Source organism: Sceloporus undulatus, chromosome 1 (assembly GCF_019175285.1).
Source record: "Sceloporus undulatus isolate JIND9_A2432 ecotype Alabama chromosome 1, SceUnd_v1.1, whole genome shotgun sequence".
Taxonomy (NCBI): domain Eukaryota; kingdom Metazoa; phylum Chordata; class Lepidosauria; order Squamata; family Phrynosomatidae; genus Sceloporus; species Sceloporus undulatus.
The window spans coordinates 141361106-141381987 of record NC_056522.1 but is presented as its reverse complement, the minus strand read 5'-3'; the positions used below and the strand labels follow the sequence as shown (position 1 = coordinate 141381987).

Sequence of the window (20882 nt, the reverse complement as noted above, 5' to 3'; positions counted from 1 at the left end):
GTTCATTCAAATACTTCTATGCATGGGTGTCTGTTATCAGGCACAGAAATGCTTGTATAAAAGATGGATGTAGTCATGTTGGTCCATTACAGGAAAATGCCCATTAAAGGAAAAAGTAACACATTTATCAAGGCCAACTAAAATGTCACGAAGTAGTGAGCAAGCTTTCTAGTACTCCAGAACATTGGGGCAGGGGAAGGATGGATAGAGAAGTTTAGTGGGGTCAAGGATACAGTAAGTGTAGTGACTGCTCTGGGATGAGCAGGAATTGTAAGTATGACCATTAGGACCACTATGTGGGTTTATCAGTGAAATAACATAGTTTAGGAACTATGTGAACCTCGGAAAGATCTCAAATAACTATGTGGGAGTGGAAGGCCTTCTAGATCATGGGTACTATAGCCAAGAATCTCTCTCTGTTGGCTGCCCAATTCTTGCCACATCAACATCCTGTGGTAAAATTAGCAGGACAGGACAGAAGATTCCAACCATGTTCCCTCCTCCGCAGACTTCTAACCATGACATTGATGAGAAAATGCACCATGCACAGAAGGCAAATACATGATTGGCCTGACAAATCCACAAAACACGACCTTCACCACAAAACTCAAAATACTCAGCCAAGCAAAACATGACAAATTGTGTTAGTCTAATCTTCCTTCCTCTGTGGAGAAGAATTTTTAGGATTCCTAACAAAGTTAGCATAATTTTCAATGAAATGTGGTCAAACAATCCTCCCTCCAGTCAAGAAAGAGGGGTGTGTGTGTGTATGTTGTTACCATTTTAAATTTCCCATGCTACTACTAACAGTTTGGGCAGCTAGAAAGATGTATATATCACATTCACCTACTTTAGGAAGCTTTAGGAACTTTACTTTAGGAAACTGCCTCATCCCATGTCAGGCTTTTTGTCCAGCTAGTGACTAAATCACCATAAGCTAGCATTATCTACTCTAGTTTGCAGCAATTCTCAAGCAGCAGCATTTCCCATTACTTGCTACGTGATCCTTTTACACTGAAGATGCCAGAATCTGAATCTTCCGCATGCAATACGTTGACTTTCCCACTGAGCTGTTGTCCCACTCCCTGTCTTAGAGCAGTTTTCTGTTTAGACAAAAGCATTATAGCCTGCAGCAAAAGCTATACAAAATGTTATTAGTCTGACCCCCCAGCCTGGTGGGGTGAGGCATAGTTGGTTTTGATCCTGTAGTTGACACATTACTAGTGAAGTGAGAAATGACTGGCTGCTCTGATCTATTCCTGCAGAAAAAAATAGAGATTAGAATGCAGATATGGCAGAGTATATGCCATATAAACTGAAATCTATGAGGGGAAAATCAACCCTCTTTTTAATAGGAGCATGTATTTCAATTTGAGTAGTAGCTTGGGCAAACTCATTATGACAAGTAGAAAGAACTGGCTTCTAAAATATACTTTCACTCTAGCCCATCTCTTGTCTATACAGAGGAGATGCTGTCATGCCTGCAATTACCAAATTGTCCATTTTTAGATTCATATAGTGTGGCACCACATATACAAATCCAAGTGTATGAGATGCATACTGTATATACTTGCCTATAAGATGAGAAATGTATGCCAAGAAGTCCCCTCAAAAACCTGGGTTGACTTACTGTATATACAGGGCATTACAGTATTAGGCTTGTCCCTCAAGGATCTTCTGCAGCCTGACTGCCTCCCAAAGGGACAGCTGGGCTGAGGAAAAGTTTGGGAGGCAAACGTTTGCTTCTCCCTCCTTCCTCAGCCTGGATGTCCTCTGGCTGTCCTCCGAGGTGACAGCTGGGCTGTGGAGGGGGAGGAAGGCATACCCTCGACTTATCCACAAGTAATATCAAAATTCCTAATTTTGGTTCTAAAACCTGCCCTCAACTTATACACAACATCAACTTATAGTCAAGTATATACTGTACGGTACTTAACAGTGATTTCTGCTGATATACTAAAATCAAAGTACCAATAAAAGCAGATACTGCATATGACATGACATGGGTAGCTCCTGTAAAATCTGAATCAAAAGAACAGATTCACTAGGCCACTGATATGACCATGCCACCGTTTGCTGCTCACAGACTTGAGGAACGCTGGAAAAATAGTGACAGGTGAAGCCCACTGTATGTGTCTGTAAATGACAGCATGGTATGTTGTCCTGCTTATCAAGAGCAAATTCAGTCTTTGAGCTGAAATAGCTTCCGCATCCCCATATTGAGCAGACTACACAGTGTTTACTTACTAGTGAACACCAAGGGACTTTCCTCATCTCTCCAAAGGGAAGCAAACAATGTGTGTGACTGTGCCTTTAAAGCAGTGTATTAAAAATAAAATATACTCATGTAGCACCAAACCAAAACCCACAAAATAGAAGATTTCCAAGGACGGCAAGGGCTCTTTGAGACCCTTAGCTGGGGAGGTGCTTAGGAAATTCAGAGTGTTCCTGCAGCTGATCTCTCCCCCCACCCCCATTTCCTGCAGCTCAATGGATAAAACAGCATGCTCTGCACAGGCACGCTGCCTTCACAACAGGACCCTCCCCAGGAAGATAACGGATGCCCAGAGAGGGAAGAATGATTTCAGCTGCACATGTTTAGGTCCTCTTAGCAAGACATCTGAGGAAACAGAAAGTGGAGAATTTGGATAGCAGAGTATGACATGTTCTTTAACATAAGGAAAAAAATGATGTCTGAATATGGAATACAGATCTGACAGCAGCTGAGAGAGATCTGCATGGGACAGCCTGCAACTTTTTAACCACGCTTTGGCTATCAGGAGAACTTGGGACTCTTTCCCCCAGACTTGCCCATGTCAGTAAGTCACTGACAGACGGTTGCAAGAGGCAATCAAGATAACCTGAACTCTTTAACAACACTCACTCTGCTGACTGTTACACAGGAGAAAATGTGGCTGTCTGTTTGTTTTATTGTGAGCTGGAGTCTTGTACTAGTTTCAGGATACAACTCCTTTCGGAAAAGTATAGAGACCCTAGGCAAGAAACAATACCAAGTCCAGCATGGATTGTGTAGCTATACTTTTCTGCTGCCAGAGATGGACAACTGCCGATCTTCTTCTACTTCCTATGTTTCTAATGCAGTACAGAGAGATGCACCTTTAGATTATGATGATTCCATACAAAGGCTTCAGCTTCTTGAAAACATCCTGGAAAACAACACTCAGTGGCTAATAAAGGTAAAAAAAAGGCAAAAAGAATATAATTTCTATCCTTCCTGAAGGCTCAGCCTTTTAAACACAGTATTCTAATCTGTTGCTCCTACTCTTTTTGTAGTTGGGTGGAATGCATTTCAGGACAATTTAGTCAGCTATTCTGTACAAACAAATTTGCTGGGAGCTGTTAATAGAGAAACATGCCATTTAGAACCATGTGAAAGATCCATCATGAGAAAGTTTATTTCCTGAATCAGAGAAACTGATTCATTGAGGAGTTGCTTTAAATTATATTCTGCTTTTTATAAAAAGGTTTCAAGTGTCTTTTATGAAGAGTGGCTACCTTATTCCGCCCCACATTATATTCTTAGAATTCTGTGCTGTTTGTGCATGCATCTGAAGTGCTATACTCTGTTCCATATCTGGCACCACATTCCCAGACACATAAATTCCAGTGGAATTTAGTTCCAGTTCAATTTGTTTAAGAGTGAAGCCTACAGTGAAAAAGGTATTAAGGGCATTAGCAGAAAGACCAGATATATATTGTATATCATGTGATGTGTAGAGGAATTCTAATTCTTGTGGCATTTCAGTGACAACATTTGGGAATAACTGATGATGAACTACAAAATAGATTTGTCAATAACACTGTAATCACGTAGTAGTTATGTGTATGTATTATTTCCATGCCATGACTGAATTTATGACTTGAATCTATGGGGTGGGTGTGGGGGAGTAGAATTTCAAGGAACAATATTTGATGAATGTTCATGCCATATTCTTTTTTTTGTGAAACATATAGAAGTAGGTGAATTGATAATGTTTTCTCAAAGCTCCTGTGTAATTTCTCCACTACACTGTTATAAATGGTGGAATATATATATATATATTGATAATTAAAAAGTTAATTACAGGAAGCAAAATAAGGTGCTTGCATAGGAAAGAACCAAAACAAGACTAATGTTGACAGTATTATTTATTTAGACTAAAAGCTCTGTCTTTATATATGTTTGTTCTGAGCAGCACTGAGTTATGTGGACTTTACTGTCAAGTAAGTGTGAATAGGATGTCATCCTAAGCCACCTGGAAAAACTGAATACAAAGCCCAGTTAGAGTGCCAGGTACCTTTCAGTGTCTCATGATACAACAACTGTGTTTTAAGAAAATTGGAGCAGGTTTATTCAGAAGCAGGTCCCATTATATTAAATGGGATTAATTTCCTAATAAATTTGCTAAGAAATAAGGGTATTCCACAATATTCAAACACACAGAAAGCAAAGAACACATGAGGTGGAATGTCTGTTTGGAATAGCTGTCAGTGTCCTCCTCCTCCTCCTCTAAAATATGTATTTAATACAATTTCTGTATCTTTAAAATAGTAGTTTTGTCTGTAAAATAAACTGTAAATGGTAGGTACTAAAACATGAGGACATGTAGTTCAGGTGACAATGTTGTAAGAAGTCAACCTTGTAGGTCTAATTTTGTGATTTTTTTGTAACAAAACGTAACTCTAGGGGACTAAATCCTGTCTGTCTGGATGCGGGTTAAACATATAATCTTGTATAAGCCTCTGAACTTTTCAACCAAAGATTTATTAAAACAGACTATAGACTGATATGTCTCCTCCACCCCCACACTCCAGCATAACTGGAACTTGTTTCTTTCAGTCATGTATATAAGACTGCATTTTCCCATTTCTTTTTAAAGCAATTGACTATTTGACTATGTCAAACATACAGAAAAACTTCTAAAATAAGTTTGAGCAGCAACAAAAGCATTTAAAACAGTATTTGATAATCTAAAGATTTATTTAGGTTTTTGAGCTGTTTACAACAAATACATATAAGGACTGAGCTTTTGGTCTAAATAAATAATATTGTAGAGATTAGGTTATCATTTTGGTTCTCAGATTTATTTGATAACCTAAAGATTTATTTATGAGGCCAAAAATCAAATAAAAGCACAATAAGATATACTAATCAAGCATAATCAAGCAAAAAATTAAACAGTTAATTCTTTCTACATTTTATTAACCGAACTTTATCAGTTGGCATAGCTTTATGTTTGGGTTGTCAGTTCTTTCCCACTTGGCACTTATTCAATCTTAGTCTCTCTATGCACATTGAGCATCAGTTCAAAACATGCTTTTTAAAAATGATATCTGTTCAATGAAAGCAAAATAAAGGAAGATCTTTGGGGGATAACTCAGTTCATTAAAAATATTTTATTTATTAATGATGGCATAGATAACATTGTGTACCCTCAAACAGTATTTTGGAACTAAACAGTTCAATAAGTTCATATATTAAAAATCAAAACCTTGAAGAATAATTTTGAAATGTCTCACAAATTGAGATTTTTTTCTCATCTCCTCTCATTTAGAGGGTGTCCTGTGCACTAAATATGGTTACTAGTTTCAAGCTATGAAAATGAACCTTCCTGTTTGACATGTGACTGCAATAATACTGTCAACATCTAATTCCCTTTAGAAAACAGTTATTCACAAAAGCCATGCACCTAATGCATTTTACATCCTCAAACAGTATTACACCTCCCGTCTTTAATCACTCATCAGAGGAAATGTTATGTTTTTTTGAATGGATACCTAACTGTCTGAATGGAAGAGTGTGGAAATCACTGTGCTTGCTTCACCGTCACAATAGGAAGTCTCAAGGTGTCACAGTGGTTGTGTGCAGTCTGGAAATGAACATCAAAGCCAGTGTAGCACAGGTTCCTAGACAACCAGACTTCACTGACAACGATAAAGAGATTGCTGCTAGCAGCAGCAATTGTATACTGTTGTTTAACTAATTTTGCTAAAAATAAATAAATAAATAAATTCAAGGGCTAGTATATCTGTAGTCAAAAATTAAAACAAATGTCTAACATACCAATCCACAGGGCAGGTTATTGTGGCATTTTCCAACAACTCATACTTCAAGAGAAGAGTGAAATCTACAGTGCACATATGTATTGAAACCCTCAAATTACTTTCAAACCTGCACCAATTCTGGAATTTTCCAATTCTATGTTAGTTTCTCCACTTTTGCATAGTGCATAGGAGCCAGTCAGTTTGCCTTTGGCTAGGCAAAACACATCTCTATTTAAAACATTCTAAAATCGCATCTAAAATACTATGTAATGATAGATAAAAAAATTGTACTTACAAACACAACTCACTGTAAACAAATTTTAGCTGCTGTTTTCTCTTGATTAATAACTTGTTTTTTTCTTCCACAAATATACAAACATGCCACACAGCATTAATGGCATACATCTACACACAGACATGTATGTGTACACATTCACATACATACTTGTTCAGCCAAAATGTGCAGAATATGTCCCAGATACCCCAAATACTGTACTGAGACTTATCAGAGTGTCCAGGCAGGAACAATATTGTTTCTTGCTCAGTTCTGTATGCTCAGTTTATTCTTGGTTTTCTTTTCCACGTCTACTGTACATTGGTAATCATTAACTGTCCAACTCCTTTCCCTTAACATCTCAACATACTAATGAAACATTATGACTACTAACATTTTTAAAGCTGCTCTCATATCCTGCAGTGACTGTCAGTAACATAAGGCATGAAATTCACTGAGTGCTGCAAAACTGACCAAAGGCCACTGTCTCTGTGTGTAGTTTCAAATGAGATGAATGGAGCTGTGAGGTGATCTGTTGATTTAGCAGCAAATGTACAGTAGCTGTCTGCGTCCGTCTATTCTCTCACAGAAGCTTCAAAGCCAGGGTAAACCATCTGGTGCCCCCCAGATGTTTTGGGTTGGAACTCATAAACCTCAGTCAACATTGCCAATCATTGGAGATTAGAGGAGTTGTTGTCCAAAACATCTGGAGAGTATCAGGTTGCCTACTCTTGCTTTAAAAGGTACCTCCTTACAGTTTTTTTTAAAAAGCGAATAACAGCAACATGTTACTCAGTAAAAATTAAGTGTCATTGTATTGCTAAGAAAACACTTCCTCAGAAAGTACAAGATCTTCTGAGAAACTATAGGATCTCCTGTTCTTTACCTCCCGCTCTCAAGGGTTAAACTATACACTATCTTCAATATGCAGTATTAGCTTAATGAGAGTCAGTATGGTGTAGTGGTTTGAGCATTGGACTATGACTCTGGAGAACAAGGTTGGCTCAGCCATGGAAATGTACTAGGTGACCTTAGAAAAAATCACATTCTCTCAGCCTTGGAAGGCAAAGGCAAACCTCTGAACAAATCTTGCCAAGAAAAACCATTATAAGTTCGCCTCAGGGTTCCCATAAATTAGAAATTACTTGAATGCACACAACAATAATTAGTTTAATATCTTTGTCTGAGTTACTTTCTAGGAAAAAAAATTAAAAATCAATTTCCAGTTTGGTGTAGGGAAAGATGTAAATCTCCCCGGCATTTTGTGTAAAAAATGCCCCCTTCAATAGGGCCTAAAAAAGAGTGCTTTCACTGATGCTGGATACTGTGCTGCCTGAGTTCTGTCCTAGGCTGATATGACAGGTGGTAAAAGCATTAAAACTCTTTTTGTACTCTGACATGACTGGCTCATCTGCATGACTTAACTTACGGGAGATTAACACAGTGTAGTAATATCAAATGCACAGTGTGCCAGCCACCTTCTTTCTGCTCTTATGGATGGAGGTTGATGGAACACCCCAATTTGTGTGTGTTTGTAATGCAAACCATCCATAGCACACATGTCTGCACTATATGACTTGTGCAACCATTACTCCATGGCAGGTTGGCAGTCTGAGACTTGCGCCACTGGGATCACTTGAAATGTGGGAATCATAAAACTTCATTTTTGTTTAGCAATAGCAAGTACATCTCTATACTGTTTATCAGTGCACTTAAGCACTCCCTAAGCAGTTTACAATGTTTATGCTAATTTCCCCCATGAAGCTGGGCACTCATTTTAGCAACCTCCTCGGAAGGATGCCAGACTGAGTCAACCCAGCGCCCCTGGCTGGTACTGTGGTTTGTGAGTGGGTGGCTGCAGTACAGGCATTTAACCCCTGTGCCACCAGGGCTCCTACCATGAAATTATACAATGTGGTTTAACTGGACACAGGAGTAAAACTCTGGACAAAGTTGGAAGGCTGTAAATGTGTGATCTTAAGTATTTAGGTGACCCTGATTTCAGAAGGATTGGATAGCAGCAGACTCTTTCCTCCTACCAATGCTATCTGACATCACTCAAGCACAGCAGAAAAGGATGCCACTGCTACTTATCATACTACGCTGTATATATATCAAAGTTTTTACCATGGTCAAGTAACAGAAGGAATATAAAGAACAATAATTTTTCTTGCCTTTGTTAAGAAAGGATGTCTCAACAAGTGAAGGTAACTCATCAGAAATGTCAACCATCACACAATTTTTCAACTATATAAGAGCAATAAGACTTCTGCTGAGCTACCTCTTCAGCAATTTGTCAACCATCAGGAAGAGCTAAAAAGTAGGTTGCGCACAAAATCATTGTAGAATCAAATTTTACAAAAATCAAATAATCAAATCAAATAAATCATTGGAAAATATTCAAGAGCTCTTATAACCTGGTGCAGCAGGGAGAAAACTTTTGAAATGTTTGTTGTAAAATGCAAAAATGAAATAAGCAAATAGTTTTATTCTTACATAACAGGTAGTCAATGGAAACCTTAGCTTGATGATAAAACATACTCTCTGACTTACATGTTAATCCCTGCTGTCTCCCATGTCTTTTTGAAGGGCCAGAGACAGAGTTAAATGGAACTGTGATTTTACTCAATATAGAATATGGTTATATACGTTCAATATTTGATTAATCAGTTGACTGGTACTGAAAATACTGTGAACACCGTGGCTGAATTGTACAGGCAGGATCAGAGCTTGGAATATTACTTTGATGCACTGCAATTCTCAGAATTCCCCAGCGAATATAGCCAGTATTGATGGAGTGATTCTGGGAGATGTAGTTCCAAATTCTGGACATGAGAACTATAGTATCGCCCATCCCTATACAAGCATTTGGACAACTTCACATAGACAGACTTTCATCCCACTGTTAAGGCTATGTGGCTGATTGCATTAAAAAAGATCAACAAGGCAGTACTGCAGAGAGTTGGTTCTCAGACAGAACCTAATATTACTACTGTATATGAGAGTTAAAGACACAATCTTTTATGCTAACTATGTTTGCCTGGCTTTTAATATAAATAAGCATTTTAAGTTATGTCATGCAAAGGCTTCTAATTAAATCTATACTATAGCATACACTGAAATCCCAAATAACTGATGTGTACCTTTCTGGCATGTCAGTTAGAATATTTACTTTTATTTATAATAATTATATACTACTCATTACTAGCATTGGTTCTACTTGTATCACTGATTGAACTTTATTTGCTTTGGCAATTTGAGGTCAACTGAGCACAGGAAAATGTACTGATCTTTTCAAATCCCTTAATATTGTAATAGAGATAAGATATAACATGCCATATAGCCTGGGAAGCTGTTCCTGCACAGCTATTAACAGATATGAGAACTCTCTGGGATCTGAAAGGATCTCTCTAACTAACTTAAGGGGCCAACCCATGACATTCTACTGCTTAAGGCAAATGTTATTGCTGTTGTGTACCTTCAAGTTGTTCTGAGTTATTGTGACTCTAAGGCAACCCTATCATGGGATTTTCTTGGCACGATTTGTGCAGAGGAGGTTTGCCATTGCCTTTCCATGAGGCTGAGAGCATGTGACTTAGCCATGATCATAAGATAAATGACAAGGAGGCAATTCCTCCTGCCATTCCATATAAAGAAGCCAATTAGACTGGAAATTTAATTTTACTTTGACAATGGTGGTGGGAACCGTCTTATTAAAAATAATAATTGTAAGCCACTCTGAGAACCATTAGGGCTGAAGGGCAGGGTATAAATAACGTAAACAACAACAACAACAACAACAACAATATTTCCTTCCACTGAATCTAATGTCTGCAGGCTAGTTTAGAAGAAGCTATGTGGCAGACACAGCTCAGATCTTCACAGAGGCAAATGACCAGGAGACATGGGAGAGATGGCTAGGAGGCTTCTGCAGCCTTCCAGCATATAATACCTGAGGCAGTTGTCTTGCTCTTTCATGTCCTGTGTATAGCATACCTAGAAGCAAAATTGATCTCCAGAATGTCTTACTAACAAACAAAATAATCTCAATAACTTTGGCCCGGTACAGATGGGCCCTTTGCGGCAGCATGCCCATGACGTGCTCGGGTTGCTCGGGGGCGGGGCGTGCACACATAATGGGCCGCCGCAGCTGCACACCATCCAGATGGTGTGCACAGTGATGATGTGCCAGCAGCTCAGCGTCCAAACAGCGCTGTGCTGCTGGCAAATCATCGCACTGTTGCTGGCACTTTGGTGCGGTGCAAGTGCACCGCAAAAAAGGAGCTGCTTCTGTGTGCTCCTTTCTTGCTGCGCAACAGTGCCGCGCAATTGTATCCCCCTTTTCGGTAGAGAAAGGACATATCACTGATTTCTTACCCAATACTTAAACAAACTTGTTACAAGCAAAATATTAACTCTGTAGATATAATAGCATTAACCTTTCCCCAGACACAAAAATAATGCATTGTTGACTTTGATGGGGTGAAAGAAGACTATATGCCCTAAAAACTGGCTTCCAGTTTCTTTCTGAGCTTAGTTCAAGGTACTGGTTGTGACCTACAACATGTAAATATATTGAAGCCACAATATCTGAAAATTTGCTTCTTCAATATGATCCTGCCCAGAATTTGAGATATTTAGCAGAGAGCCAGCATGGGGCAGTGCAGTGGTCTGAATGCTGGACCATAGTGTGCCCTTGGTATCCACTGGGGTTTGATTCCAGCTCCCCCCCCCCCACATGTACCAAAATCCATGGATGCTCAAGTCCCATTGTATACAATGGACAGTAAAATGGTGAACCTTATATAATGGTAAAATTAAAGTTTGCTTTTCAAAATTTGGGGGGGGGGGAATATTTTCAAGCCATGGGTGGCTTGATCTTTGGAGAAATGAAGGCCACCACATGCATACTGGATCCTTGCCCTTCCTGGCTTCTGAAATCAACTAGAGGGGGACTGGCCGAGTGGGTAAAGGGAGTGGTGAATACTTCACTGCGGCAAGGCCAATTTCCATCCTGGTACTGGGGGACTCTTGTTTGACTCCTTGGCTGCTGGCCTGTGGAGTCCCACAGGGTTCTGTGTTGTCCCCCATCTTATTTAACATCTACGTGAAACTGCTAGGAGAAGTCATCTGGAGCTTTGGGGTGTCACCAGTATGCAGAGGACATCCAACTCTATCTTTTCTTTCTATTTGACTCCACGGAAGCTGTCTCTGTGCTGAACCAATGGTCTGCTGTCAGTAATGGACTGGATGAGGGCAAACAAATTGAAGCTTAATCCAGACAAGACAGATTGGTCAGTTGTAAGGCAGATCAAGGAACTGGGGCTTTGCCTGTGCTGGATGGTGTTACACTCCCCCTGAAATCTCAGGCTCGCAGCTTGGGTATCCTCCTGGACTCCACTCTGAGCCTGGATGCCCAGGTAAGAAGCAGTGACCAGGAATGCATTTGCACAGTAAAAACTAGTGCGCCAGCTGTACCCATTCTCTGAGATGTCAGATCTGACTATGGTGACACATATCTTGACTACAGCCCATTTGGACTATTGTAACACATACGTGGGGCTGCATTTGGAAATGGTTTGGCAACTTCAGCGGGTTCAAAATGCCACAACCAAAATGCTGACCAGCGCCAATTATAGGGAGCATATAACTCCTGTATTGAAACAGCTTCACTGGCTACCAATTCATTTCTGGGCACAATTCAAAGTACTGGTCATGACCTATTAAGCCCTATACAGTTTAGGTCCAGATTATTTGAGAGACCGTATTTCCTCATACAAACCAACTAGAGTCCTAAGATCCTCAGGAGAAGGCTTTCTCTCAGTCCCACCAGCACCCCAGGCTCATTTGTGAGGACATGAGAGAGAGCCTTCTCAGTGGCTGCTCTCACCCTGTGGAACTCCCTTCCATGGGAGGCTAGGTATGCCCCCTCCCTGCTGGTTTTTTGCCAGCAGGTAAAAACATTTCTATACAGGCAGGCTTTTTAAAATCACACTAGCCTGGTTTTTTTTTTTTTGGGGGGGGGGGATTTTTTTTACACTGTGTTTTTTAACTTTTGAATGTTTAAATCAGGGGTAGGCAACCTTTTTGAGCCGGGGGCCGGGTTGGTGTCCCTCAGACAACCGGGGGGCCGAAGCCGGGGGGTGGAGCTTCCACCCCCGGGGGCGGGGCCGCATGCTAGAGGCGGAGCTTCCACCCCAGGGGCGGAGCTTCCACCCCCAGGGGCCATGCCACCTCCTCTTTGCCGGCCCCTTACGGGGCCCCAGGCCCTGTCAGAGGCCAGGAAAGAGCCGGCGGGGACCACCAGCGCTGGAGGCCTCCCCGTCTTTGCTGGCCCCTGATGCCAGGGCCCCGCTGCCGCCCGTCGGAGTGGCCCGCCTGGAGGGCCCCCGCGACGGACAACTGCCCCCCAGCGGGCCCCTGGGGCTGCCAGTCTGCGTCCCTTGGCCCCCCATGAGGGCTTCCTGCATTGGCCGCGGGCCTCCCAGCGGCCCGTGGGCCTTTGCTGGTGGTCCTCAGGAGGGCCCAAGGGACAGGAAAAACTGGCCTCCCAGGGGCCCAACTGCTTCCACTGGACCCTCCTGGCGTGACCCTGGACGGCCACGGGGAGGGCCTCCATGGGCTCCTGCTGCCGCCGTTGGCGCCCTCCTGGAGGACCCCGTGTGAAGGCAACTGGCTCCCTCCAGGGCCCCGCCCCCGGAGCCTCCTGGAGAACCAGCGACGGCAACTGGCCTCCCGGGGCCGCTTGCGCCGTTGGAGCCCTCTGGAGGACCCTGGTGCAGGCAACGGGCCTCGGGATGAGCCTCCTGCCATCGAGGAGCCCTCATGAGGGAAAAGGGATTTATGCACTGGATTCCCCGGGGACAGCTGACGTTCACGCTGGAGGGCCCAAGGGACAGCAACTGGCTTCCCAGGGGCCCGCTGCCGTCGCAGGAGCCCTCCTGGAGGGCCCCAGCGACTGCAACTTGCCTCCCAGGGGCCCGCTGCCGCCGTTGGAGCCCTCCTGCAGGGAACCTGCGACGGCAACGGGCCTCCCAGGGGCCCGCTGCCTTCACAGGAGCCCTCCTGGAGGGCCCCAGCGGCGGCAACTGGCCTCCCAGGGGCCCCCTGCCGTCGCAGGAGCCCTCCTGGGAGGCCCCAGCGGCAGCAACGGGCCTCCCAGGGGCCCGCTGCTGTTGCAGGAGCCGTCCTGGGAGGCCCCAGCGACGGCAACGGGCCTCCCAGGGGCCCCCTGCCGTCGCAGGAGCCCTCCTGGGGGGCCCCAGCAGCGGCAACGGGCCTCCCAGAGGCCCGTTGCGGCTCCTGGAGCCCCGTTTTGGGGCTCCGGACGTCACAGCGGGCCTCCCAGAGGCCCGTTGCAGCTGCTGGAGCCCCGTTTCGGGGCTCCGGAGGCCGCAGCGGGCCTCGAAATGGGCGCCGCCATTTTGAAGAGCAAAATGGCGGCTGAAGCCGCCGAAATCGGCAGTGATTTCGGTGGCGGGAGGGAGCGGGGGCCGGCGGAAAGGCGCCCGCGGGCCGGGTCCGGCCCGCGGGCTGGAGGTTGCCGACCCCTGGTTTAAATTTTAACTTTGTAGTGTTTTAATTAGTTTATTTTAATAGTTTTAAACAATTTTGTTTTCATATGTTTTTATATTGTGAACCGCCTTGGGTTCCTTTGGGACAAAGGCGGCATAGAAATAAAATAAATAAGTAAAATAAATAAAAATGGTTGAATCCGTGGATATGGAGGGCTGGAGACCAAGGTTTGAATCAGCCATGGAAACCACTGGGTGACCTTGGGCAAATCACACTGTCACAGCCACAGAGGAAGGCAAAAGCAAACCCACTCTTAACAAATCTTGCCAGGAAAATCCCATGATAGGATCACTTTAGGATTACCATAAATTGGAAACAACTACTAAAACAACAACAGACTCCGTTGTGTGTCTCTTCAACTCCAAGAGCCTGGATTGGAGAGCAAACAAGACAGAGATTTCTCTGTGGTAACAAGGCTAACATAAACTATTTTAAAATAATCCTTTATAACTGTACATTGCTCTGGGAGTGTTGCTGTGCAGAAAGCAGTCAATAAATACATTTAATAAATAAGAGGAGGAGATTTAACAGTTCTCAAAATAGTTCTCATCTATTTTCTGTTGGACAGGTAATACAACAGCAAATTTTGAAAAGAAAACAGAAAGCATCTACAAAATTTATCTCTACTGCCAAATAACTGTTTAGAAAGTTCGTGCATGGAGATGTACAAGTGGGCTCATGTTGCAAAGGATGTTGTAGTGGCCCAGTACAACAGCAGATACTATTTCATACACAGATGAGGACACAGAGCTGGACAAGTAGAACATATGGAGGCAGTTGGGTGGAAGACATCTCACTTATATGTCATTAGAGCCACACATTAATCCTTGAAAGATAACATAGTAATAATATAGGTCAGTGATGGCAAACCTTTTTAAGGTCGCGTGCCGGGGGCGGGGCTTCCACCCCCAGGATGGGGGCTGGGTGCCGGGGTGGGGCTTCTGCCCTCCAGGGGGTGGGGCTTCCAGGGCTTCCACCCCCTTTTCAGAGGGAGGGAGCCTCTGGCTCCTCCCCCGGTGTTTGCCGGCCCCTGAGGGTCCCTCCTGGGGCCGTCAGAGGCCAGCAAAAGGGCCCTCACCCTTCCTTCACGGAGCCCTTTCCCGGTGAGTGAAGGCAAGCCGGGAGGAGGAGGAGGAGGCCACTTGGCACCGTGGCAATGGCCGCGATGACGGGTGGCCCCCGCGCCTTCCCAGCCTGGGAGCAGGCCGAGGCTTCCTCCCAAGCCGGGGAGGAGGAGGAGGCCCCTTGGCACCGTGGCAATCGCTGCGATGCCAAGCGGCCCCCACACTCTTTCCCGGCCTGGGAGCAGGCTGAGGCTTCCTCCCAAGCCGGGGAGGAGGATGAGGCCCCTTGGCACCACGGTGATCGCCAACAATCACTAATGTATAATATTTTTATTCAAGAGCAATAATATTTTTTTCTCTTTAGTAGAAAACATTATACAGTTGGCCCTTCTTATACACGGATTTTTTATACATGGATTCAAGCAAACACGGTTTGAAAATGTTCCAAAAAAGTATAAAGTTACCTTGATATTCCATTTTTTATAAGGGACACCATTTTGCTATGCCATTACATTTAATGGGACTTGAGCATACACGGATTTTGTTATACCCGGGGGATCTTGGAACCAAACCCCAGCGTATAACAAGGGTCCACTGTAGATATTTGAGACACTTTTGCCTGCTGGATAGCTTTCTTTTTGGGAACCCATATCATGCCTTTGTGAGCTGTTTAAAATGATGAATATGAACTTTTTCAAATAGTCTCTTAAGAATGGGAAAGCCTGTATTTATGTGTTACAAGCAGAGATATATTTATATTATTCCAAAACACAGTATTTTAAGAACAATTACCTTCAAGTGCAATATTATTTTTGAGTCCAATGCTTGGCAACTAGCAAATAGGTACTTGGAAGCTAAAATACAAGCAGCATGCTTGGGAAATCAGCACAGTCCCTTTATTGCTATATAAATCTAGCATGAAAGCAAAGCCAACTCAGTTGCTTTCCACAAAAAAATAGTAAGGAGTATAATTTGAGAAGTTTCACAGTTGGGGTCTGGAGGCATATAAAATTATCTCTGAAGGCATGTTATAACCTATGATGCATAAACAGATGGGGGTTTGCATCATCATTTAAACCCTGTGGTTTGACATGAGCAGAAAGCACTTCTCTCTACTCATGGATGGAGTGGAGGGGTTTCTTTGTGTGCGCGCGCATCAATTTCCTCACAGTTACAGCTGCTGATGGTCCTACAAACATACTCCAGAGAATCAGAGCATGCAGCAGAAGGCAGTAAGACCCACGCATGATGGACTCTTCCCTCTCTGCTAAACTGCTTGTCTGCCTACCCTCCATCAAAGCCAACAGACTGCTATTTCAGGGATTTTGCACAACACAGTGGCCTAGTCTACATAAAACAATAAACCAGGGGACCGCAGTGGTAAGCAATGGCAAGCAGTGTGTTGGTTCATGCTACCCAGTCACTCCCTTTCATGGTGGAAAAAGCCAAGGAAACCAGAGAACTTTGTTCCTTGGCTTGGTTATCATTTATGATAATTTGAGTGCAGTTGCCACTCTGGTTTCTCTCTGAACAAACCTAAGTTGATCCATACACAAAACTAAAACTAACTGTGGATTCCATCTCAAGTTTTTTGAGAGGGAGAGCAAAACAAACAAATAAAAACAGAGTGGCAGCTGCACCTAGGTTCACATGACATTATAAGCATAGTGCAAAGCTTTGTTCCTTGTCTAGTAGCTCTTACATCAAGTGGGAATTATCATGAAATGTGCCCCAGCATGTTATTTGCCCATGATAAATCAAGATTCCAGTGGATCTCTGGCTTACTATGTCATGTGACCATGGACATTATGTCCCCCCCCCCCCCGGCAACAAAGTAAGTTGAATTGCTATTATATCTTTGACAGAATATCAGTAAGTTCCCATATGGTTTTTAAAAATGATATTATCATTTTTAGTATCTGAAGATGTAACATCTCTTTGGGTAGATTCATGAATACTTATTATCTTTTTTTCTTTCTTTGATCAATATATGAAAGAAAAAATATGTAAGAAGCAAGCAACTCCTAATGAAATTTACCAAACAAACAGTAATTTAGGTGAAGGGGGGGGGGATATTACTCCATCTAACTCCAAGCAAAATGGGTCAAAATGGAGCAACAAGAGGACACTATCTGCATGCTTTGATGGCTATATACGTAGGCTTTCAGAAGTATTGAAATGCACTTTACGGGAAGGGGGGAATTGAAGGCAATGAACTTCAAACAAGACGTCTGCACACAGCCATACAACTGCACAGAAGGAAGGTGAACAACAAAGAAAGATAAACACACATGCCATCCAGCAAAGCCTTCTGATATCATTACAGTGGTCCCTTTGTATATGTGGGTGACTCGTTCCCCACCCCCCTGTGTATGCGAAAAAACATGGGACCTCAAGTTCCATTGATTTGAATGGCAGTGCACTCCTGCATGCGGCACAGGCACCATTTTGTACCCCTGGGTTTGCCGTCTGCATGAGCTCAAGTCTGTGGATGGCACAGGCAGACCATATACTGAAATGAAAGGGGGAGAGTGTGAGAATGGAGAGGAAAGGACATTGGAAGGAGAAGAGGTGGCAGTAAGACAGAGATGAGCAGAAGAGAGAGAGACAGAGCAACAGTGGAAGCAGAGGGAGATGAAGCATAAAGGATAACAGAATAGAGGAGGAGAGACAGGTGGTGTGGTGTAAGGATAAACAAGAAAAAGATACAGGATGACCAACCAACATACTAGAGAGTAAGAAGAAACAGAAGTGTGTGTGATAAAGGGCGGGGTGTAGAGTGTGGGAATGTGTGTTGCAACACATTTTTCAATTAATCCAGCGAGTGGCTTCTTGTGGATTCTACTTGACAACAACCAAGGAATTGTCAACTGGGGAAACCAAAAGAGTCATTTCACACACCATTCAGGAAATGTTGAGTGCAGATTGCACCATCTCAGCATCACTCTTATGAATGACATACAAGGTTCCTATTAAATATTCTTGATCTTGGATGAAGTGCTCTTCAGTCCCTGTTCAAGCCATATTGTTAATTGTTTCCTAGTGAACTGGAACATCTAGCTAAACCAGTGAAATACTATTAGTTACCCATGAAAAAACATGCCCAACCAAGAACTCAACAATTCATTACATTTCTGTCTTTTCACATATACTTCAAATATTGAGATATTAGTAATTTCTTTTTGCAAATAGAAGTTACAGCTTTCATTCTATTAGAAGCGGACAAAAGTGAAGCATACCAAATTGCACAGCGGAGGTTTTCCATCTGCAGGAGTTCAGTTCTGGGGTCCCTCCGATGGCAAAAAAAGTGGATGGTCATGCCTCATGTCTGAGTGCATGCACCGCCACGGAATAATATTGGTGTGGCAATTCATGGGCGGTCAAATCTGCAGCTTGCCACCCCACCAGTGTGGCAGGTCCACAGTATTAGCATGTGGGGAGATGCTTTACAATGCATTATAGCATCTTTTATTACCCAAAATAACAGAATTTCTTATTATATTTGACACATAAGGGAATCCCCTGGCATCTAGTAAATTCTGATGAGGCAGAATTCACCCTTAAGGCTTCTAAAACCACAGATGCTTCTGGACACCCCCCCCCCCCCCAATATTGGCTCTCTTAAAAATACACACACAGACAGACTAATGAGTTTTCATGTCGCTGACATCAAGGTTGAATGTCATTTATTTGATAGGCCTTAAAGGTCATCTTGTCTGTATCATGACTTGTAAATTCTCATTGATTTAGTATTCACGTTGTAACAGTTAACATGTTTCATAGAACTCTTAAAATGAAGCTCAACCAGCAGGGCATGGGAATGCAAAGTCCAGGACTATTATTGTTATTATTATTTGCTAATATTAATAGTTTGGTGAGCTTAAAAGTAAACAAATCCCCCTTTTATGTACTTGACAAAGGAAGTTCTGATACTAGTTACAGTCTGATACCTTGCCTACTCTGAGAAGCAGGAAAATGACATCAATCTCCTTTTTATGGGAGGACTTTTAATACAAAGTACTCAACATTCCCTTCTATATCAACATAACCATAAAATCCTGAATTACAGACTAGACTGTACTTCTGACTGCAGGTGAAAATGACATTTGTGAATGGTCTCTCATGCAAAAAATAAAAAATAACATTAAAGAAAACATAAAAAGCTAAAAAATAAGTGAGGGAGATTCTAGTCCAGCATGTGCTCTCCGTGTATATGTGTGTGTGTGTTTTGCATCATAGGGAAGTCTTCAAAATATTATTCCTCACTGGCAATCTAAAGTGAGAAACTCCAGTCGACTAGTTTGTTTTGCTGTGTGTGCATGCAGACAAAACCGAATACAGCACCCTTGAAAAGCCTTCTTATTAATGCCATGAAGGGAAATCTCTGCATAGAGCAACTTTAATACTATAGAGAACTCAACTGCACAACAGTGTTCACAATGGAAACCAATCTACTTTTAAGGGAAGTTCATCAAGCATTCAGTACATGGAATGCAGAAAAATGTTATACATCAAAGCTGGAATAATGCCAGTTTTTTAAAAAGCTGCCTGATTCTCACACATATTTTGTCCAAAGACAGAATTTAAAAAGGAATATTCCAAATATTTGGAATGCTGAGAAACTACAAGAGGGTCATGATTTTTCACATGGATACTGTAGGGGTGCATTAGAAATATGCTCTTGTATTGGAGGCACTCCCTTCTCTGTTCCCACAATCTCATCCTTTACAATATTTTGCATTCTGAATAAAATTATTTCCATTTTAAATCTGTAGAGTGTAAGCACAAACAGCTAAATAAATGTGTAGGGACTGCTCACACCTGGGCTTGGTTCACAATTATCATGATTATTACTAAAAGTCACTTAGGATCAGGTCTCATGATCACCATTGCTATGCAAATGATATACTGCATAGTTTATGTATCTTTTTATTTCAGTGCTCAAATGTCAGTGTTTTGATTTCAGCATATGGATAGGCACAGGATTGCAAAATTTCTTCAGAAAAAAAAAGCACAATATAGGAAACTGGCAGATTGAAAAGTTGCTATGTGGTTACTCTGTTTGGACATCATTACACAATATGAAAGATGTTGTTGGATTACACCACTTATAATTAAATACACTTTCTCAGCCTCAGAAGATGGCAATGGCAAACTCTTTCTGAAGAAACATGCCAAGAAAACTTCAGGATAGGTTGGCTGTAGGATAGCCATGAGTTTGAAATGACTTGAAGTTACACAACAGCAACAACAACAACTTTGAATTAGAGAATCAGTGTGGTGTCTTGGTTTGAATGTTGAACTAGAACTTTGGGAAAGCAGGGTTTGAATCCCCACTCAGACATGGAAACTCACTGGGCAAATCACACACTCTCGGTGTCAGAGGAAGGCAATGGCAAACCTCCGCTGAATAAAATTTGCCAAGAAAACCCAAGGACAGGGTTGCCATTACTTGGAGTAAGCTTCAGGGCATATAACAATACACTGGTGCCTCGGGTTACGAAATTAATTCGTTCCGCCATTCCTTTCGTAACCCGAAAATTTCGTAACCTGAAAAGGCTTTCCGTTAGCACTGGAAAGCCTATAGCTGCACTTTGCAGCATTTGAATTTCGCGCCGAAATGAATTTCGTAACCCGAAAAATATTTCGTAACCCGAAACAGTTTTTGCCAATCCAACTTTTTCGTATCCCGGAAATTTCGTAACCCGATCATTTCGTATCCCGAGGCACCAGTGTATCATTGAATTACCGTAAGTCATGTGGGATGAAAATCCTAAAAAACACATCCTAGGCAATAAGCCCCACTGAACAGAATGAGTTCAACTTCTAAATAAACATACAGAAGTTGTTGTATGTTTTTTCATACATCATCACCGGGGCCTTTTATTGTACCCTCACCTCGAAAGATTAAGCAGAGAAGACCT

The 20882-nt window shown here is 42.5% G+C and overlaps 2 protein-coding genes across 2 annotated transcripts in view; one reads left to right on the top strand and one right to left on the bottom strand.

The window, feature by feature from the left end:
* Positions 1–20882, bottom strand: part of MCPH1 (microcephalin 1) — a 277161-nt gene that overhangs the window by 35201 nt on the left and 221078 nt on the right. The gene's annotated exons all lie outside the window — the stretch shown is intronic.
* The window catches only part of ANGPT2 (angiopoietin 2), a 49721-nt gene continuing 31319 nt past the window's right edge, over positions 2481–20882 (top strand). The window contains exon 1 of the mRNA XM_042446237.1: positions 2481–3197. Coding sequence (XP_042302171.1) covers positions 2910–3197 — 288 coding nt within the window. The 5' untranslated portion in view covers positions 2481–2909. The remainder of the gene's footprint in view (positions 3198–20882) is intronic.